The 23,120-nt window shown below is 35.8% G+C and overlaps 1 protein-coding gene across 2 annotated transcripts; it reads left to right on the forward strand.

Annotated features, from left to right (window-relative positions):
- Positions 1-5,692: 5,692 nt before the first annotated feature.
- Positions 5,693-12,504, forward strand: LOC113910031 (olfactory receptor 4Q2). 2 transcript variants are annotated; one of them, XM_027571812.2, is made up of 2 exons: positions 5,693-5,711; positions 11,582-12,504. In XM_027571812.2, exons 1-2 carry the CDS (start codon positions 5,693-5,695, stop codon positions 12,502-12,504), a joined length of 942 nt encoding a protein of 313 aa, XP_027427613.2. The 2 variants fall into 2 exon arrangements, with proteins under 2 accessions (XP_027427613.2, XP_027427614.2); XM_027571813.2 differs by lacking the exon at positions 5,693-5,711 and having other exon boundaries at positions 11,563-12,504.
- The last annotated feature ends 10,616 nt before the right edge of the window (positions 12,505-23,120 follow it).

Consider the following 23,120-nt stretch of genomic DNA (forward strand, 5'->3'; position numbering starts at 1 on the left):
TGATCCCAGGGTCCTGGGATTGAGCTCCGCATCGGGCTCCCTGCTCTGCGGGAAGCCTGCTTCTCCCTCTCCCACTCCCCCTGCTTGTGTTCCCTCTCTCGCTACGTCTGTCAAACAAATAAATAAAATATTTAAAAAAATAAAATATAAAAATACAACTAGTTAAAAATATATAAAAAACAAAGAATGATAAATGCATCACCAACAAATAAAATGTGGGTGGGGAGTAAAAATATAAAGCTTTGAAATGTGTTCAAAATTAACTTACAAGAGACATATACATAAGATGTTATATATGAACCTTACAGTAACTACAAAGGAAAAATTTATACTAAATACAAAGAAGAAAAAGGAATAAATATAGCACTAAAAGCAACAGTTAAACTATAAGGGAAGAGAGAAAGAGAAGAAAAAAGGAACAGAGAGAACTACAATACAAAAACATCCAGAACACAAATAACAAAACAGCAATAAATATATGGCTATCACCAATTACTTTATGTGAAAATGTACTAAATTTTCCAATCAAAAGACATGGGGGACTGAATGGATAAAAAATAAGGCCAATCTATATTGTAGGCAATCTATATTGCCTACAAGAGACTCACTTAAACTCTAAAGACATTCATAGACTGAAAGTGAAGAGATGGAAAAAGATTACCATGCAAACTGGAATAAAAAGAAAGCTGGATGGCAATGCTTATATCAGATAAAACAGACCTTAAAAGAAAGACTATAAAAAGAGACAAAGGACATTACATAATGATAAAAGAATCAATCTAACAAGGGGATGTAATAGTTGTAAACTTAACACAAGAGCACCTAAATATATAAAGCAAATATTAACAGACATAACGGGAGAAATAGACAGCAAAACAACCATCATAGAGAGCTTTACTTTACTCATGTCAGTGGATAGATTTTCCAGACATAAAATCAGTAAGGAAACACTGCCTTAAATGACACATTAGAATAGATAGACTTAATAGATATATACAGATCATCCCAACCAAAAACAGCAGAATACACATTCTTTTCAAATTCACATGAAACATTCTGAGGAACTGATCACATGTTAGACCATAAAACAAGTCTCAATAAATTTAAGAACACTGAAATCATATCGAGCATCTTTTCAGACCACAATAGTATGCAGCTAGAAATAAATTACAAGAAAACCAGAAAAAAAAACAGAATGTAGAGACTAAATATGCTATGTAACAACCAATAGCACTGTGAGAAATCAAAAAGGAAAGTAAATAAAAATGGAAACACAGAGTCCAAAATGTCTGGGACACAGCAAAGGCTGTTTAAAGAGGGAAATTCATAGTGACAGAGGCCTACTGAAAAAAATAAATCTCAAATAAAAATTCTAACTTTAAAATAAATTAAAAAAAAAACTAGAAAAAGAATAAACAAAACCCCAAATCAGTAAAAGGAAGAAAATAACAAATATCAGAGCAGAAATAAATGAAAGAGAGAATTAAAAAATAATAGAAAGATCAATGAAACTATGATCTGGGTTTTTGAAAAAAATAAACATAATCAACAAAATTTTAGCCAAACTCATCAAGAAAAACATATCAGAAATAAAAGAAAAAATTGCAAATTATTCCACAGAAATACCAAGGATCAGAGAATACTATAAACAATTATATGTCAACAAATTAGAGAACCTATAAATGGAAAAATTCCTAGAAATATACAATCTTTCGAGACTTAATTATGAAGAAATAGAAAATCTGGATCATCTGATTACTAGTAATGAAACTGAATCAGTAACCAAAAGATTCTCAACAAACAAAAGTTCAGGTTAATATGGCTTCACACGTGAATTCTACCAAACATTTAAAGAAGAGTTAATATTTATCTTCCTCAAATTATTCCTAAAAAGTAAGAAGAATTAACATTTCCAAACCCGTTTTACAAGGCCAAGATTACCCTGATACGAGAAAGGAACAAATACACTTCAAAAAAAGAAAAATACAGGGCACTATCACTGATGAACATAGATGCAAAAATTCTCAAAAAAAATACTAACAAATCACATTCAACAATATATTAAAAGGATTCATACACCATAACAAAGTGGGATTCATTCCATGCACACAAACATGGCTTAAGATCTGCAAATCAATCAACGTGATACCCCACATTAACAAATGAAGGATAAAAATCATATGATCACCTCAATAAATGCAGAAAAAGCATCGGACAAAATTTGACATCCACTGATGATAAAAAACTCATAACAAGATGGTATAGAGAGAACGTACCTTAACATAGAAAGGCCACACATGACAAACGTATAGGTAACATCATACTCAACAGTTCAACTTTTCCTCTAAGATCAGGAATAAGATAAGGATATCCACTCACCATTCTATTCAACACAGTATTGAAAATCCTAGCCACAGCAATTAGGGAAGAAAAGGAAATAAAAGATATCCAAATGAGAAAGTAGTAAAGCTATCACTGTTTGTAGATGGCATAATACTATACATAGAAAACCCTAAAGACTCCACCAAAAACTTATTAGAACTAATAAATGAATGCAATAGAGTTGCAGGATACAACATTAATACACAGACGTCTGTTATGTTTCTGTACACTAATAATAACCTATCAGAAAAAAATTAAAAATATAACCCCACTTAAAACTGCAAATCAAAAAGAATAAAATATTTAGGAATAAATTTACCCAAGGAGTTGAAACACCTATATTCTGGAAACTGTAGGACGCTGATGAAAGATACTGAAGATGACACAAATAAAAGGAAAGATATATTGTGTTCATGGATTGGAAGAATAATACAGTTAAAATGTCCATACTATCCAATGCAATCTACAGATTCAATGCAATCCCTATCAAAATACCAGGGGAATTTTTCACAAAAATAGAAATAAAATTAAAATTTGTAAGGAACCATGGAAAGACTCTGAATAGCTGAACAATCTTGATAAAGAACAAAGCTGGAGGTATCACAATCCCAAATTTCAAGATAAACTACAAAGATGTAGTAATTAAACAGTATGGTACTGGCACAAAAATAGACACATACATTAAGGGAACAAAATAGAGAGCTCAAAGGAGGAAAGAACATACAATCAGGAAAAGACAGTCTTTAGTAAATAGTGTTAAGAAAACTAGACAGCTACATGGAAAAGAATGAAATTGAACCACTTACAGCGTATACAAAAATAAACTCAAAAGCACTTAAAGACTTAAATGAAAGCCCTGAAACCATAAAACTAAAGAAAACATAGGCAATATGCTCTTTGACATCAGTCTTAGTAAAACTGTTTTAGATCTGTCTCCTCAGGCCAGGGTAATAAAAGCAAAAATTAAAAAAAAAAATGGGACTACCTCAAATTAAAAAGTGTCTGTATAATGAAGAAAACCACAAACAAAATGACAAGGCAAGCTCCAGAATGGAAGAAAATATTTATAAAACAATGTATCTAATAAGGGGTTGATATCCAAAATAAATAAAGAACACATAACACTCAATAACAAATAACAACAAAACAATAAAGGGGCAGAGGACTTGAATAAACATTTCTCCAGAGAAGACATACAGATGGCCAAAAGACACAGGAAAAGATAGTCAACATCACTAATCATCAGTGAAATGCAAATCAAAACCACAATGAGACACCACCTCACACTTGCTGGAAAGGTTAGTATAAAAAAGACAAGAATAGCAAGTGTTGGAGAAGATATGGAGGAAAGGGAGCTCTCAAGCACTGTTGGTGGGAAAGCAATTGGTGCAGCCACTATGGAAAACAGCATGGAGTTTCCTCACAAAATTAAAAATAGAACTACCATAGGATCCAGTAATTCCACTTCTGGGTATTTATCCAAAGAAAACAAAACGCACTAATTTGAAAAGATACAGATATGCTGACATTCACTTCAGTATTCTTTACAACAGCCAAGACTTGGAAGTAACCCAAGTATCTAGTATCTATCAATAGATGAATGGATGAATTTATACACACACACACACACACACATATACATATATATGTGTATATATGTATTTCAAATTTATATATAAAGTGTATATATATGTGTGTGTGTGTATATAAAACAATATTACTCAGCCATACAAAGGAATGAAATATCACCATTTGTGACAACGTGGATGGACCCAGAAGGTATTACGCTAAGTGAAATAAGCCAAAGACAAATACCATATGATTTCACTTATATGTGAAATCTTAAAAACCACAGAAATGGACAAAAAAACAGACTCTTAAATACAGAGAACAAACTAATGATTGCCGGAGGGGATGTAGGTGGGAGGATAGGTGAAATAGATGGAGATTAAGAGGTAGAAACTTCCAGTTATAAAATAAATGTGATGGGGATGAAAAGTATAGCTTAAGGAATACAGTCAATACTACTGTAATAATGTATGGTGAAAGATGGTGACTACATTTATTGTGGTAAGCACTAATATACAGAATTGTTGAATTAATACATTGTAATCTGACAGCAATATAACATTGTGTGTCAATTATACATCAATAATAAAAATAAATAAAAATTAAAAACAAAAACAAGGAATGGGAATAGAAGTAAGTACCTCAACATAACATTTATGAAAAGCCACAGCTAACATTACAGTGTTTTGTGAAACACTAAAAGCTTTTCCTCTAGATCAGGAATACGGCAAAAATGCCCATTCCCACCACTTCTATTCAACATAATATTGGAAGGATAATCCAAAGCAATTATGCAAGGAGGAGAGATAATAAAAGGTATCTATACAGGAAAGGAAGAAATAAAATTATATGTTTGTAGATTACATGATCTTATACGTAGAAAATCATAAAGATATCATCAAAAGCATTTTTGGTACTAAAAAATAAATTCAGCAAAGTTGCAGGACACAAAACTGACACACAAAAATCAGTTGCACTTGTGATAAGTACTGGGTGATGTATGTAAGTGTTGAAACACTAAATTTGACACCTGAAACTAATATTACACTGTATGATAACTAACTGGAATTTCAATAAAACTATAAAGAAAAATCACTTGCATTTCTATATACTAACAATAAAGAGTCCAAAAAGGAAATTAATAAATCAATTTCAAACAATTATCATATGGTTTCACTCATATGTGGAACATAAGGAAGAGCACGGAGGATCATAGGGCAAGGGAGGGAAAACTGAATGGGAAGAAATCAGAGAGGGAGACAAACCATGAGAGACTCTGGACTCTGGGAAACAAACTGAGGATTACAGAAGGGAGGGGGTGGGGGGATGGGGTAGCTGGGGGATGGGTATTAAGGAGAGCACGTGTTGTGATTAGCACTGGGTGTTATACACAATTAATGAATCGTTGAACACAACATCAAAAACTAATGATGTACTATATGGTGGCTAACTGAACATAATAAAAAAATAATACAAATCAATTTCATTTTCAATAGCATCAAAAAAATACTTAGGAATATATCTAACCAAGGAGGTGAAAGACTTGAACACTGAAAACTATCAACATTGATTAAATAAAATATAGACACGAATAAATGTAAATACATCCTGCATTCATGGATTGGAAGACTTAATATTGTTAAGATATCCACACTACTAACAGTGAACTATAGATTCAATGTAATATCTAAGCTATGTGAATTTAGCAAAGTTGCTACAACCAATCTAGAAAATAAAATTAATGGAAAAAATTCACAATAGTTCAAAAATGTCATAAGGATGAATAAAAGTCTAACAAAAAATGATACAAGACCTTTCCTCTTCATACTAAAACACCTAACTGAGAAAAATTAAGTGAAGAGATTTATCATGTTCATGTATCACAAGACTCAATGCTATATGGCAACTGTCCCCAAACTGATCTATTGATACGTTAAAATCCCAATCAATATCTTCATAAATATTTTTAAAGAATCTGAGATGTTGATTCTAAAATGTAGGTGAAAATGCACAGGACCTAAAGTACGCAAAGCAACATGATAGAACAAAGGGGTAAGATTTACACTATCAGCTATCAAGATTTCATATAAAGTCTAGCATGATTAGGACAGTACTTATTAGCAAAGAACACAAATATAATGCAACAGATTGAAATGGAGGCCCATACTTATACACTCATGTTATTTATCACATAGCCTCCCTTGCAATCCAATGGGATATTAATGGTCTTTTTAATAAATGTTTTTAGGTCAACTGAACATCCATAAAGAAAACAAAACTTGATGCCCCACCTCACACACACACATCACACACACAATGGAGGCAATAACACAACTCACTGGCAATAAAAATATAGAAATACTGATAAACATAATGGTTTGGATAAATTTCACATAGTGTCAAGTAATCAAATATATAGAGCACATGTATCATCTAATCCCATTTAGATGTAGTTCAAATCATAATTCCAAATGTGAAAAGCTAAAATATTTAGGCATCTAGTTTATAAGAGAATATTTTCGTGACTTTCACAGAGATGATTTCTTAAAACAGAAATGACTTTAACCATATATAAAAAAACGATATCATTAAAGAACTTGTTTACTAAAATACATCACCAAGAAAGTGAAAACGTAAGTCATTGAAAAGATTAGATCATTGCAAACATATATCCAACTAAGGATTTTATTATACAATATACAAAAAATTTGGATAAGTCAATAAAATAATGTACATGATCCAACTAACAACTGAGCAAACAATTTGAATGGACACTCTATGATAAAGATTTCCAAACAAAAGGCAGAAACAGAGCCATAAATACAGAGAGCAAACACAGTTGCTAGAGGGGAAGAGAATGGGGGGACGGGCAAAATGGGTGATTGGGGAATGGGAGACACAGGCTTCCAGTTATGGAATGACTAAGTCATGGGGATGGAAGGTATAGCATAGGGAAAATAATCAATGGTATTGTAATACCATTGTATGGTGAGAGATAGTAGCTACACTTGTGGTAAGCCTAGCAATATAGATTACCTGAACCCTGATACTATATATCTGAAACTTATGTAACATTGTATGTCAATTATATTCAATAAAAATATTTTAATAAAAATTTTGACCGAAAAAAATTTCCACATGAAAAATGTGTTCACTATCATTACCTATCAGGAATATGCAAATTAAAGCACAGAAACACATCCAGCAGAATGGCTAAAATATATATGTATATATATTTTTTAAAGATCTATTTATTTTAGAGAAAGCAAGAGAGAGAGTACATAAGAAGGAGAGGGAAAGAGAATTTTAAGCAGACCTTCATGGGGCTCAATCTCATGAGCCTGAGATCATGACCTGAGCCAAATCCAAGAGCTTACCTGACTACACCATCCAGGAGCCTCTAAAATATATTTTTTAAAGATGGATAAATACAAGTGTTGAAGAGGATGTAGAGTCACAGAAACTCTATTACAATGCTGGGAGATTATAAATTAGTACAATCACATCTGAAGAATGTCTGACAGTTTCTAACATTAAATCTATATCTACTCTAGGATTAAAAAGCCCTACTTAGGGCGCCTGGGTGGCTCAGATGGTTGGGCGTCTGCCTTCGGCTCGGGTCGTGATCCCGGGGTCCTGGGATCGAGCCCCGCATCGGGCTCCCTGCTCCTTGGGAGCCTGCTTCTCCCTCTGCCATTCTCTCTCTCTCTCTCTCTCTCTGTCTCTCATGAATAGATAAATAAAATCTTTAAAAAAAAAAAGCCCTGGGCGCCTGGGTGGCTCAGTCGTTAAGCGTCTGCCTTCGGCTCGGGTCATGATCTTAGGGTCCTGGGATCGAGTCCCACATCGGGCTCCTTGCTCTGCAGGAAGCCTGCTTCTCCCTCTCCCACTCCCCCTGCTTGTGTTCCTGCTCTCGCTGTCTCTCTCTCTGTCAAATAAATAAATAAAATCTTTAAAAAAAAAAAAAATAAAGCCCTACTTAATATAACATCCAACAACACCCCTTAATAAACATGTATAGGAATGCTCATAACAGCTATATTTGTATCTTCCAAAAATGAGAAATCACCCAAAAGTCCAACAGTGTCATGTGTAAGTAAATTATGGTATGTTCATACAATGGAGGCAATAACACAACTCACTGGCAATAAAAATATAGAAATACTGATAAACATAATGGTTTGGATAAATTTCACATAGTGTCAAGTAATCAAATATATAGAGCACATGTATCATCTAATCCCATTTAGATGTAGCTCAAAATTAATCAAAGGTGACAGAAATCATAAAAAATGTTAACTGTAGGGATTACTGGCTGAGAGGGTGGCATAAGGATGCCTCTTTGATACACTATTGTTCTATTTCTCCATTTGGTTGGAAGTTTACATAAGTAAAAATTCAACTGATTGTAAATTTGAATTAAAAGTATTTCAGACATTTGCATCATGCAATATCTTTGAAATCTAGAAAACTTCTGTATATTAACAATGAAAACATAAACTATGTAAAGTGACAACATGAACATGAAATCTTCAGAATATGTAACTAATAAAAATCTTTAAAAATGTTCATTCACACTGCTGATAAGGCAAATGCAAATTAAGATAACAAGGTATCATTTTACCCATCACATTTGTAAAATTAAAATTAACAATAATGGCTGATATTATCCAGTGTTGAAAAGAGTGTGACATTAGTGCCATGTATTTTATTCATGGGAGCATAAAGTGGCATACTACTTTGGGAGAAAAAATACTCTGTCAACGTTTGCTTCAGAAATTTACTTTCAGGCCTCTACCCCTTATAAATAATAAATGTCTAAAGAACTATGAACAAAATTCAAAATTCAACATTGTTTAATATAGCACTATTTGTAAGAATAATAAAATAATAGACGATCTACATGCTATCAATAGAGTACTTCATTATAGCATACCCATGTTTTAAAAAATAGCATGTATCAGTTGAAAAAGTTAGAGCTACATATATTAAATGGAAACTCATCCATGAATCTCTTCTCTCTTCCTCTTTACCCCACCCCACACAGTGGTATAGAGGTGGCAGTGAAATAAAGGAGAGATTTTTGCTTTTACATATTCCTATAATTTGGAAAAATAAAATCTGAAGTCAAAAATTCTGATTAGAGAAGGTGCTCCATATGGAGAAAGTCATGAAAGTAAAGGTGTACTGTATTCAGCAAGGCACCTACAGCCAAACTTTGCTTAATGTTTCATTATCCCTCTTGTCAACTGGAACACTTCAGTGTAGGGAACACTTAATTCCCAATATAACCCAGGTGACATTAATTCCAACTATCATATCTTTTTTCTTTTTTATTCTCTTTCTTATCCATTGGCTTTTACCCTCACATCCCAACATCACCCCCATACACACATATTTCTGTGTTCCATAATTTCTGGCAAAAGGTTGTGATTATATTTTTTAATGATTCCCTTTGTGATTTGACTGCAAGTATCTGAATACCTAAATCCCTAAACATCAAAATTTCCTAACGATGGCCAGTGCAACTAGGGGGTTCCATCGAATTTATTTATAGTCTTGACTCTATAGTGTCTAGAATGGCTTTGTTTTATTAGCATGCCAGACACGTGTGACTGCAAGACCTAAGAATCTACACTTTACAGACAAGTGTGTAATCGGACTGAAGATCCATTATACTGAAAGTTTTCATGCTCCTGTCATCTGTACCCACTTGCAAAATCAGTATCTAATGGTAATTATGGCATTTTCAGTAATATATCACATTGCATATATAATAGCATTATCAATTATATAAATTAAGTGATGCATTTAACAACAGTTTTAAGAACATATGACTAGTTAAAGTTAACAGTGTCTCTGTTTGGATGTTGGATGATTGTATTCTTCATGTTTTCCAGGTTTCTAAATTTCACCAATAAGCAATGATTATTTTGGTAATCAGAAAAACTTTTTAGAGTAGTAAATAGTAAAATACTTCTTGCACACCAAACCATAAATCTGAGGTTTGATCTACACATAAATAACAACTATTACTGTCAAAAAAAAGCTACATGGATTATAATTAAGGGGAATTTTTAGCTGAAATTTAGTAACTGTAAATTAATAATAAGTTTCAGAAAAAGAGCAAATTCCAAATATCAAATTTTTCAGATAAAAGTAGTCCTAGGACCTGTGGATATGCATCACCACACAACGTCACAGAAAGTTCAGGTATTTATCATAAATATAAGAGTTCACTGTAGCGAATTTGAAGCTTTCAGTAAGTAAAAAGAAAGTCCCAATTGTAAAAGTCAACATTTATGAACATTGTTGCCTTGATCCTTAATCTAGCTGATTATAGTTATGCTTTTCTGGGTTTATAGATTTTGTCATATTTTAAATGTAGTTTAGTGTCTTTTTCCCTTTATTACATATTTATTTTCTCAGGTTAATAAATCTTTTTGCAAACATCATTTTAACAAAATAATATTTACATTTTGGAATACTTCTTCATACTATTTCTTGTTATTTACAATCGTTAGAGAGCACATTTCTATTGACATATGTAAATTTTATTGTTTTATTTAAACTGAACTTTATATAGTTTAAAATTAATTTTCTTTTTTAAAACTTTTATTCTTGTTGAATTACCTAAATATATTCAGTTTATAGAGGAGGCATAAACTATGATGAGATAAAGAAAATTCACCAGTATTTAAACTTTAAATTACTATGTCCCTTAATTGCTAAAAATATTGCTCTGTGCATTGTAGAACTGCAGAATTTGAGTCAACAGCAGCTATCATGAGCCCCCACACTCCTCATGGGACTATCACCTATTTCATCACATACAGAAGTGATGCTTCCAGCCACTGCTCATATGAATGCATAAAAAATACAAACACACATACACTCCCTGGAATGCTAATTCTTTTATCTCAGAGAAATAATTTCTTTTTATTCAATATGATCAGATAAAAGAGGGAGTCACCTGAATGTATAAATAACACTTTTATCATTCTACTTTTATCATTAAGAGCATAATCTTGTCCATATGTCCATAGCTAATACTGAAGATCAGAAACGTATCACACACAATAAGCTGGACAGAAATGTATTCTAGATGGGAAGACATTCAGGAAACTTAGGTAAGGGTCAATGAACTAGCAATAAGCTCAAAGTGGAATGTGATTCTTCCTCCAGCTATGTGCAGAGTAGAGCCCCACCAGAGTTATGGTGATAGAGAAGGGCACAGGGTTACTAGAGCAGCCTAACCATCTACAAAGGACAATTTCCCATCCCAAGGAAAACCTCTACAGTTCCTAATGCCTGTTCCATGGAATCTTAAATTCTTTTTCCTGAAGATTTTTATTAAAAAACTAGTATCTCAGGGAAATGTAACTTAGAGATGCATCAAGTTGAAGTTAAAGGAACTTACTGAAGAATATATATTCAGTATCACTTAAGGAGAAAATAATTTCTTCCAGCTTATCAACAAGGATATATATCCTAGAGAGAAATATTTCCGTTGAAATGGGATGATTGTTGCATTTTGTGTGAAATATCTCATTCACTTCCAATGTTACTAATACCCCTTGTTTAATTTCTTTGATCAAGGAGCCAGGTCAAATGGATGAAAACCAAACAGAGGTGGTGACAGACTTTGTCCTGGCAGGCTTCTCAGAGACCCCATCTATTGAGGCAGGGTTATTTGTACTATTTCTTTTCTTCTATATGTCCACTTGGGTAGGGAATGTCCTCATCATGGTCACAGTGGCCTCTGATAACTATCTGAATTCATCACCCATGTATTTCCTTCTTGGCAACCTCTCTTTCCTGGACTTATGTTATTCAACAGTAACTACCCCTAAGCTTCTGGCTGACTTTCTTGATAATGACAAGCTCATTCGCTATGACCAATGCATCGTGCAGCTCTTCTTTCTGCATTTTGTAGGGGCAGCTGAGATGTTTCTGCTCACAGTGATGGCCTATGATCGCTATGTTGCAATTTGTCGCCCCCTGCACTATACCACTATCATGAGTCGAGGATTATGCTGTGTGTTGGTAGCTGCCTCCTGGATGGGTGGGTTTCTGCACTCTACTGTCCAGACGATTCTCACTATCCATCTACCTTTTTGTGGACCAAACCAGGTGGACAACTTCTTTTGTGATGTTCCCCCTGTCATCAAACTTGCCTGTGCAGACACATTTGTCATTGAATTGTTAATGGTATCTAACAGTGGGTTGATCTCTACCAGCTCCTTTGTGGTGCTGGTTTCTTCCTACTCCACTATCCTGGTCAAGATTGGCTCCAAGGAGGGAAGGCGAAAGGCACTCTCCACCTGTGGCTCCCACCTCATGGTGGTAACACTCTTCTTTGGACCTTGTATTTTCATCTATGCTCGTCCCTTCTCCACATTTTCTGTGGACAAGATGGTGTCTGTACTCTACAACATCATTACCCCCATGCTGAATCCCCTCATCTATACACTTCGGAACAAAGAGGTCAAGTCAGCCATGCAGAAACTGTGGGACAGGAATGTACTTACTTGGAAAAAGCAGGAGACATAAGCAGTTGAAGTGATTTTTTGAGAGTAGAGAATCTGAGGTTAAAATAATTACTTTTTGGGGGTGCCTGGGTGGCTCAGTTGGTTAAGCGACTGCCTTCGGCTCAGGTCATGATCCTGGAGTCCCGGGATCGAGTCCCACATCGGGCTCCCTGCTCAGCGGGGAGTCTGCTTCTCCCCTCTGACCCTCTTCCCTCTCATGCTATCTCTCATTCTCTCTCTCTCAAATAAATAAATAAAATCTTTAAAAAAAATAATTACTTTTTTTTTTACTAATGAGTTAAGAGATGACAGCCTAATTGTTCATTTTTCTTCCATTAAATCATAATACTATTAATGGCACCATAATTAAACTCAGAAAAACTCCTTTCGTACTGAATTATTCTGTCTTCTGCCTTGTTCTTCTCTGAAACATCTGTTTTCTGTTTTTCTATCAATTGTGTTCTTCCATTCTACCCACTCATCTGATCAAACCTTATTCCACCCATTCTTTTCCCTTAGTTTGATGCCACACACTGGTACAAACTACCATTTCCAAACTCACAACTTTCGTCTCCACCTTGTCTCTGGTTTTATTGTCTCCTCAACTTTCACATTCTAACCAGGTGTATATAATGAACTGAATAAGGAATCTATATGTGTTTCTTACACTCACAAAATATTTAGAGGTTATCAGTTAGATGAATTAGAGTGAATCCAATTTATATAACTTTATAACAACAAACAAATGGGATATATTAGTTGGTTTCATCATTCATCACACAACTATCATCTAGTAGAGCAATTAAGAGAGCAAATGCCTAAAGGTGTGGGTTCAACTTTCTTTGAATTACAAATCAAGTGAATCTTAGACAAGTCATTTAAATTATTGCAGCCCTAGTTTCATAAGCTGTAGCATACATAGAATGATGCCTACCTCTCAGTGCCCTGGTGAGAGCTAAAAATGGCAATAAATGGGAATGTGTTTAGTTTGATGCTTGTCTCACAACAGGACTTCACTATTATTTATTCATTAGATTTTTCAATGACAGAAAGATACATATGGTGAAAATTTAAACTGGTTGATTTCCCTTAATGAAACAATAGTATGATCTACCATAACCAGTTTAGGGAGGATGCCAGAAAGTGTACAGAAATGAGCCATGATATTTTCATCTTTATCCATTTGGAGCAAACTTTATATTACTATCACCATTATCATAAAAAAAACCCTCATTGGTATTTTTTATCCTCAGAATTATATTAAGACTAATTCATAGGCTTTTGTACTCTTTACTAAAATTTTATAATCAAAGATAGGAAAATTGAATTGATGTTTAAGAACTAACTAGACACAAAATACAAATGGACAGTAAAGAATTTTTATTTTTACAGCTTTTAATTTTTTTGTTTTAAACTATTTATTTATTTATTTACTCATTTATTTTGAGAAAGTATACGAGTGAGCACTAGTAGGAGGGGCAGAGAGAGTAGGAGAGAGAATCCAGCAGACTCCACACTGGGTGCCGAAGCCACTGTGTGGCTCAATCTCAGGACCCTGAGATCATCATCTGAGCCACAACCAAGAGTTAGAGGCTTAACTGACTGTGCCACCCAGGTGCCCCTATTTTTACTGCTTTTTAAAGTAAGTGAAGTATAGAAGCAATTTTGGCAACTAATTTGTGTGACAGAGACAAAGGCCAAGAATGTTAGGCAAATTAGTTGAAGACTGAAGTTTGGTCTGTTATTTTTACATTCCCGAAGCTTTTAAAATGCCTAAAATAAAACAGAGACTCAATAAAAACATGTTTGATAAATGAAGGTCGTTTTTATATGTTCCATGATCAGTGTGGTAAGGATTAAGGAAGATATATTTCAGAGCTATTTTATTTTCCCATACTTGGAAAGATTGCTTGTAAATCTTTCAACAGAAGTAGGAAATACTTTGGGAGATGTCACAGAAGCAAGATTTAATTAAAAAAAAATAGACACATCAAAACACCTATGCATATACCATCGTTATTGTCAGAGAAGTAAATATCTCAAAATTAAACAAGTAATTAAGTAATCAAATTCACAACACGAACAACTATAAATCATGTCATTTCATCTACGGATATTGACTATAGAATCAAAAAAGTCTGTATTTGAATTCTTAGTACTTTAATAACACTACTACCAACAGAGGAGGTATTTGAGGGTCAAAATAAGGCAAAATTGAGGCAATCATAATGACACAATCCAGTTTAGTTTTCACTAGAGATTAATATAGAGAGGCTCTAAGATGCTGCTAGAAATTTCTCACTAATCAATGATATATGGAATAAGTGATTCTTGGGAATTTAAAAAACTATTCAATATTTTATAGAAGAAGATAAAAATTGAGATAAAATCAGAGTTGTGAGAAAATAAAAGAAACAGACATAACTGTAAATTCTATTTAAATTTTTTATTTAAATTCTAGTGAGTTAACCTATAGGGTGATACTGGTTTCAGGAGTAGAACTTAGTGATCCATCACTTACATATAAGAGCCAGTGCTCACCACAATAAGTGCCAGCCTTAATACCCATCACCCATATTGCCCATCCACCTGTCCACTTCCTCTTCATCAATCCTCAGTTGTCTTAACTCTATATTTTTTTAATTTTTTATTGTTATATTAATCACCATACATTACATCATTAGTTTTTGATGTAGGGTTCCATGATTCATTGTTTGTGCATAAAACCCGTGCTCCACGCAGAATGTGCCCTATTTAATATCCATCACCAGGCTAACCCATCCCCCCACCCACCTCCCCTCTAGAACCCTCAGTTCGTTTTTCAGAGTCCATCGTCTCTCATGGTTCGTCTCCCCCTCCGACTAAGTCCCCTTCATTCTTCACTTCCTGCTATCTTCTTCTTTTTCTTTTTTCTTAACATATGTTGCATTATTTGTTTCAGAAGTACAGATCTGTGATTCAGCAGTCTTGCACAATTCACAGCACTCACCATAGCACATGCCCTCACCAATGTCTATCACCCAGCCACCCCCTCCGTCCCACCCCCCACCACTCCACCAACACTCAGTTTGTTTCCTGAGATTAAGAATTCCTCATATCAGGGAGATCATATGATACATGTCTTTCTCTGATTGACTTATTTCACTCAGCATAACACCCTCCAGTTCCATCCACGTTGTTGAAAAAGATAGATCTCACTCTTTTTGATGGCTGCATAATATTCCATTGTGTATATATACCACTTCTTCCTTAACCATTCGTCTGTCGATGGACATCTTGGCTCTTTCCACAGTTTGGCTATTGTGGACATTGCTGCTATAAACATTGGGGTGCATGTACCCCTTCGGATCCCTACATTTGTATCTTTGGGGTAAATACCCAGTAGTGCAATTGCTGGATCGTAGGGTAGCTCTATTTTCAACTGTTTGAGGAACCTCCATACTGTTTTCCAGAGTGGTTGCACCAGCTTGCATTCCCACCAACAGTGTAGGAGGGTTCCCCTTTCTCCGCATCCCCGCCAACATCTGTCATTTCCTGACTTGTTAAGTTTAGTCATTCTGACTGGTGTGAGGTGGTATCTCATTGAGGTTTTGATTTGGATTTCCCTGATGCCAAGCGATGTTGAGCACTTTTTCATGTGTCTGTTGGCCATTTGGATGTCTTCTTTGGAAAAATGTCTGTTCATGTCTTCTGCCCACTTCTTGATTGGATTATTTGTTCTTTGGGTGTTGAGTTTGATAAGTTCTTTGTAGATTTTGGATACTAGCCCTTTATCTGATATGTCATTTGCAAATATTTTCTCCCATTCTGTCGGTTGTCTTTTGGTTTTGTGGACTGTTTCTTTTGCTGTGCAAAAGCTTTTTATCTTGATGAAATCCCAATAGTTCATTTTTGCCCTTGCTACCCTTGCCTTTGGCAATGTTTCTAGGAAGAAGTTGCTGCGGCTGAGGTCGAAGAGGTTGCTGCCTGTGTTCTTCTTTAGGATTTTGATGGACTCCTGTCTCACGTTTAGGTCTTTCAACCATTTGGAGTCTATTTTTGTGTGTGGTGTAAGGAAATGGTCCACTTTCATTCTTCTGCATGTGGATGTCCAATTTTCCCAACACCATTTGTTGAAGAGACTGTCTTTTTTCCATTGGACATTCTTTCCTACTTTGTCAAAGATGAGTTGACCATAGAGTTGAGGGTCTGTTTCTGGGCTCTCGATTCTGTTCCATTGATCTATGTGTCTGTTTTTGTGCCAGTACCATACTGTCTTGATGATGACAGCTTTGTAATAGAGCTGGAAGTCTGGAATTGTGATGCCGCCAGCACTGCTTTTCTTTATCAAGATTCCTCTGCCTATTTGGGGTCTCTTCTGGTTTCATACAAATTTTAGGATTATTTGTTCCATTTCTTTGAAAAAAGTGGATGGTATTTTGATGGGGATTGCATTGAATGTGTAGATTGCTCTAGGTAGCATGGACATCTTCACACTGTTTGTTCTTCCAATCCATGAGCATGGAATGTTTTTCCATTTCTTTGTGTCTTCTTCAATTTCTTTTCTGAGTATTTTATAGTTTTCTGAGTACAGATCCTTTGCCTCTTTGGTTAAATTTATTCCTCAGTATCGTATGGTTTTGGGTGCAATTGTAAATGGAATCGACTCCTTGATTTGTCTCTCTTCTGTCTTCTTGTTGGTATATAGGAATGCCACTGATTTCTGTGCATTGATTTTATATCCTGCTACTTTACTGAATTCCTGGATTAGTTCTAGCAGTTTTGGGGTGGAGTCTTTTGGGTTTTCCGCATACAGTATCATATCATCTGCAAAGAGTGAGAGTTTGACTTCCTCCTTGCCGATTTGGGTGCCTTTGATCTCTTTTTGTTGTCTGATTGCGGTGGCTAGGACTTCTAATACTATGTTGAATAGCAGTGAGATAGTGGAAATCCCTGCTGCATTCCTGACCTTGGGGGAAAAGATCTCAGCTTTTCCCCATTGAGAATGATATTCGCTGTAGGTTTTTCATAGATGGCTTTTATGATATTGAGGTATGTATCCTCTATCCCTATACTCTAAAAGAGTTTTGATCAAGAAAGGATGCTGTACTTTGTCAAATGCTTTTTCTGCATCTATTGAGAGGATCATATGATTCTTGTTCTTTCTTTTGTTAATGTATTGTATCACGTTGATTGATTTGCATATGTTGAACCAACCTTGCAGCCCAGGGATAAATCCCACTTGGTCATGGTGAATAATCCTTTTAATGTACTGTTGGATCCTATTGGCTAAGTAACTTGGTGAGAATTTTTGCATCCATGTTCATCATGGATATTGGTCTGTAATTCTCTTTTTTGATGGGGTCTTTGGTTTTGGGATCAAGGTAATGGTGGCCTCATAAAATGAGTTTGGAAGTTTTCCTTCCATTTCTATTTTTTGGAATAGTTTCAGGAGAATAGGTATTAATTCTTCTTTAAATGTCGGATAGAACTCCCCTGGGAAGCCATCTGACCCTGGGCTTTTGTTTGTTGGGAGATTTTTGAAGACTGCTTCAATTTCCTTAGTGGTTATAGGTCTGTTCAGGTTTTCTATTTCTTCCTGGTTCAATTTTGGTAGTTGATGCATCTCTAGGAATGCATCCATTTCTTCCAGGTTATCTAATTTGCTGGCATAGAGTTGCTCATAATATGTTCTTATAATTGTTTGTATGTCTTTGGTGTTGTTTGTGATCTCTCCTCTTTCATTCATGATTTTGTTGATTTCAGTCATTTCTCTTTTCTTTTTTATCAGTCTGGCCAGGGGTTTATCATCAATCTTTTAATTCTTTCAAAGAACTAGCTCCTAGTTTTGTTGATCTGTTCTACTGTTCTTTTGGTTTCTAGTTCATTGATTTCTGCTCTGATCTTTATGATTTCTCTTCTCCTGCTGGGTTTAGGCTTTATTTGCTGTTCTTTCTCCAGCTCGTTTAGGTGTAGGGTTAGGTTGTGTATTTGAGACCTTCTTGTTTCTTGAGAAAGGCTTGTATTGCTATACACTTTCCTCTCAGGATGGCCTTTGCTGCATCCCAAAGATTTTGAACAGGTGTGTTTTCATTTTCATTGGTTTCCATGAATTTTTTTAATTCTCCTTTAATTTCCTGGTTGAGCCATTCATTCTTTAGTAAGATGCTCTTTATCCTCCATGTATTTGAGTTCTTTGCGACTTTGCTCTTGTGATTGAGTTCTAGTTTCAAAGCATTGTGGTCTGAAAATATGCAGGGAATAATCCCAATCTTTTGGTACCAGTTGAGACCTGATTTGTGTGTGACCTAGGATGTGATCAATTCTGGAGAATGTTCCATGGGCACTAGAGAAGAATGTGTATTCCGTTGCTTTGGGATGGAATGTTCTGAATATGTGTGTGAAATCCATTTGGTCCAGTGTGTCATTTAAAGTCTTCATTTCCTTGTTGATCTTTTGCTTTAGATGATCTGTCCATTTCAGTCAGGGGGGTGGTAAAGTCCCCCACTATTATTGTATTGTTGTCAATGTGTTTCTTTGCTTTTGTTATTAATTGCCTTATATAATTGGCTGCTCCCATGTTAGGGGCATAGATATTTACAATTGTTAGATCTTCTTGTTGGATAGACCCTTTAAGTAGGATATAGTGTCCTTTTTCATCTCTTAGTACAGTCTTTGTTTTAAAATCTAATTTGTCTGCTATAAGGATTGCCACTTCAGCTTTCTTTTGGTGTCATTAGCATGGTAAATGGTTTTCCACCCCTTCCCTTTCAATGTGGGGGTGTCTTTGGTTCTAAAATGAGTCTCTTGCAGACAGCATATTGATGGGTCTTGTTTTTTAATCCAATCTGATAGCCTGTGTCTTTTGATTGGGGCATTTAGCCTATTTACATTCAGGGTAACTGTTGAAACGTATGAATTTAGTGCCATTGTATTGCCTGTAAGGTGACTGTTACTGTATATTGTCTGTGTTCCTTTCTGATCTATGCTGATTTTAGGCTCTATCTTTGCTTAGAGGACCCCTTTCAATATTTCTTGCAGGGCTGGTTTCGTGTTTGCAAATTCCTTTAGTTTTTGTTTGTCATGGAAGCTTTTTATCTCTCCTTCTATTTTCAATGTCAGCCTAGCTGGATATAGTATTCTTGGCCGCATATTTTTCTCGTTTAGTGCTCTGAAGATCTCATGTCAGTCCTTTCTGGCCTGCCAGGTCTCTGTGGATAGGTCTGTTGCCAATCTAGTATTTCTACCATAGTAGGTTACATATCTCTTCTCCTGAGCTACTTTCAGGATTTTCTCTTTGTCTCTGAGACTCATAAGTTTTACTATTAGATGTCGGGGTGTTGACCTATTTTTATCGATTTTGAGAGGGGTTCTCTGTGCCTCCTGGATATTGATGCCTGTTTCCTTCCTCACATTAGGCAAGTTCTGTGCTATTATGTGCTCCAATATACCTTCTGCCCCCCTCTCTCTCTTTCTTCTTCTTCTGGGATCCCAATTATTCTACTGTTGTTTCATCTTATCGTATTGCTTATCTCTCGAATTCTATCCTTGTGATATTGTAGTTGTTTCCCTCTCTTTTTCTCAGCCTCTTTATTTTTCATCATTTGGTCTTCTATATCGCTGATTCTCTCTTCTGCCTCATTTATCCTAGCAGTTAGTGCCCCTATTTTTGACTCCACCTCATTAATAGCCTTTTTCATTTCGACCTGGTTAGATTTTAGTTCTTTTATTTCTCCAGAAAGGGTTTCTCTAATAACTTCCACACTTTTTCCAAACCCAGCTAGTATCTTTAAAGTCATGATTCTGAACTCTAGGTCTGACTTCGTACTAATGTCCGTATTGAGTAGGTCCCTGGCTGACGGACTATCTCTTGTTCTTTTTGCTGAGGTGAATTTTTCGTCTCGTCATTTTGTCCAGAGGAGAATAGATGAATGAGAGAACAAAATGCTAACAGGTTAACAACATCCCCAGCAAATATACTCTATACAAATCAAAAAGACCTGAAATCAGGGGAAAAGAAAGGGAAAGAAAGAAGAAAGAAAGAGAAAAAAAAAAGAAAAAGATAAAAACAAAAACAGAATACAAAAAAACCAGAATATGATCATATATGATCAGGCTAGTGCATAGATCAGTGTCACACACTAGATTTGGGGCATATTTTGGCCTGTTAGCAAAAAGTGCCTCCTAAAATTTTAAGGGAAGAAAGACTTATATATGTACAAAATAAGGGTTGATACAATGAAGGGATGGAAAATGACTGTAATGATAAAAATTATAAAAGATTTTATAAAAGGAATTGATAAGAAGTTGTTTGAAAAAAGAAAGAAGATTTGAGAAAAAAATGGAGAGAATGTGATCAGGCAGGAGACTAGAACAAAGCCATACACTAGTGATTTAGGGTACATTTTGATCTGTTAGAAGAAAGTGTATCTCAAAATTTTAAAGAGAGAACAAGTTATATATATATGCCAGAAATAAGGGTAACTACTACAAAGGGATAAAATATGACTCTAAAAATGAAAAATAAAAAGTTTTCTTAAAAAAGGGATTGATAAGATGTTGGTTGAAAAAGGGAAAAAGAAAAATTTAAAAAAAAACAGTTAAAAAAATTAACTTTGAAAAACTAATGAATCATGGTAAAAAAAAAAAGCCACGAATTCTATGTGCAGTATTCCCCTAGCGCTGAAATTCTCCCATTCTCCTTGATCGGTAAACTTGGTCTTGGCTTGCTGGCTGTTCCTGTTGATCTTCTGGGGGAGGGGCTTGTTGCTGTGGTTCCCAAATGTCTTTGCCAGAGGCGGAATTGTCCCGCCCTTGTTGGTCCGGGCTAAGCAAGCTGCTCAGGTTTGCTCTCAGGAGCTTTTGTTCCTGCAAGCTCTCAGTACAGCTTTGGAGGACCAGGGCAAAAATGGTGGCCTCCCAATCTCCACCCGGAGGAGCTGAGAACTCGGGGCCCCACTCCTCAGTGCGCCCCCAGAGAAAAGTTGTCACTCCCGTCTCCCTGGTCTCCGGCCGCACTCTGTGCTCACCTGGCCTGTGACCGAGTGTTTCTATCTCTGGCACCCGACCCCTTGAGGAGTCTCCAAACCCAGCAGATGCCTGCGGTGCGCTCCCGCCCCGCTCCTCCCCGGGGAGGAAGGGGAGTCTCCCCGGATCTGCCGCTTGTTGGGTCCCTGCTGGAGGAGCAGGGGCCCAACTGGGCCGCGGATCACAGTTTATGGCAACCCTGAGCTGAGAGCCCGCACCTCGGCTCCGATACCTGGGAGCTGTGCCGCACTCAGGCACCCCCGGTCTTTCTGTGACATAGAGGGTCCTGAGACCACACTGTCCCACGTGGGTTCCAGCCCCCGCTTAGCCACTGGAGCGACGTCCCTCAGCGGAGCCGACTTCTAAAAGTTCCGATTTTGTGCTCCGTGGCTCTATCACTTGCCAGAAGCGGCCGACGGAGGCCCCCTCCCGCGCCATCTATCCTCCCGAATATCGCCTTGGATTCACTTCTCTCTATGTCCTACCTTCCAGAAAGTGTTCGCATTTCTGTTCAGAGAGTTGTTGCTATTCTTCTCTTCAATCTCCTGTTGAGTTTGTAGGTGTTCAGAATGGTTTGATCCCTATTCAGCTGAATTCCTGAGACCGGACGAAATCCAGGTCTCCTACTCCTCCACCATCTTGCTCTGCCCCCCCATAACTAAATTCTATGGGATAAATGAAAATTATAAATATAAAGCTTTCTAGAAATTCAAGAAAACAGAAATATTAAAAAAAGATTGCTTCTGTGTATTTAAAGAAATACTCAAATTGTTCACCATATAAGCAATTTTAAATTGCTTTTCTTATCCTTTTCAAAGGCTGCTTTCATTTCAACATAACATTAAACTCTAAGAGAAATCTATCCAGATTGATACATTTAAATCTCAAACCCAGTATCTAATGCTATTGTTTAAATAAAATATGAGACCTCTGATTTTTAAACAAAAATTTTTACCCAGTAGTGGAATTACTGGGTCACATGGTAATTCTATTTTTAATTTTTTGAGGAACCTCCACACTGTTCTCTCCAGTTACTGCACAATCTGCATTCCTACCAACAGTGCATGAGGGCTCCTTTTCTTCTACATCTTCATCAACACATGTTATTTCTTGTCTTTTGATTTTAGCCATTCTGACAGGTGTTAGGTGATATCTCATTGTGGTTTTGATCTGCATTTCCCCCAATGATGAGTGATTTTGAGCATTTTTTCATGTCACGGCTGTCCACCTGTATGTATTCTTTGGAAAAATGGTCCTCTGCCCATTTTTAATGGGATTATTTGTTGTTATTGTTGTTGTTTTGGTATTGAATTCAGTTCTTTATATTTTGGTAATTAACCCCTTATCAGATATATCATTCACAAATATCTTCTCCCATTGAGTAGCTTACCTTTTTTGTTTTGTTGATGGTTTCCTTCACTGTACAAAACCTTTTTGTTTTTGATGTAGTCCTACTAGTTTAATTTTGCTTTTGTTTCCCTTGCTTTGGAGACATATCTAGAAAAATTTTATAGTCAATGTCAAAGAAATTACTGCCTATGTTCTATTCTGGGATTTTTATGGTTTCAGGTCTCACATTTAGGTCTTTAATCCATTCTGAGTGTATTTTTGTGTATGGTGTGAGAAAGCGGT

The sequence above is a fragment of the Zalophus californianus genome, chromosome 6 (assembly GCF_009762305.2).
Source record: "Zalophus californianus isolate mZalCal1 chromosome 6, mZalCal1.pri.v2, whole genome shotgun sequence".
NCBI classification, from domain to species: domain Eukaryota; kingdom Metazoa; phylum Chordata; class Mammalia; order Carnivora; family Otariidae; genus Zalophus; species Zalophus californianus.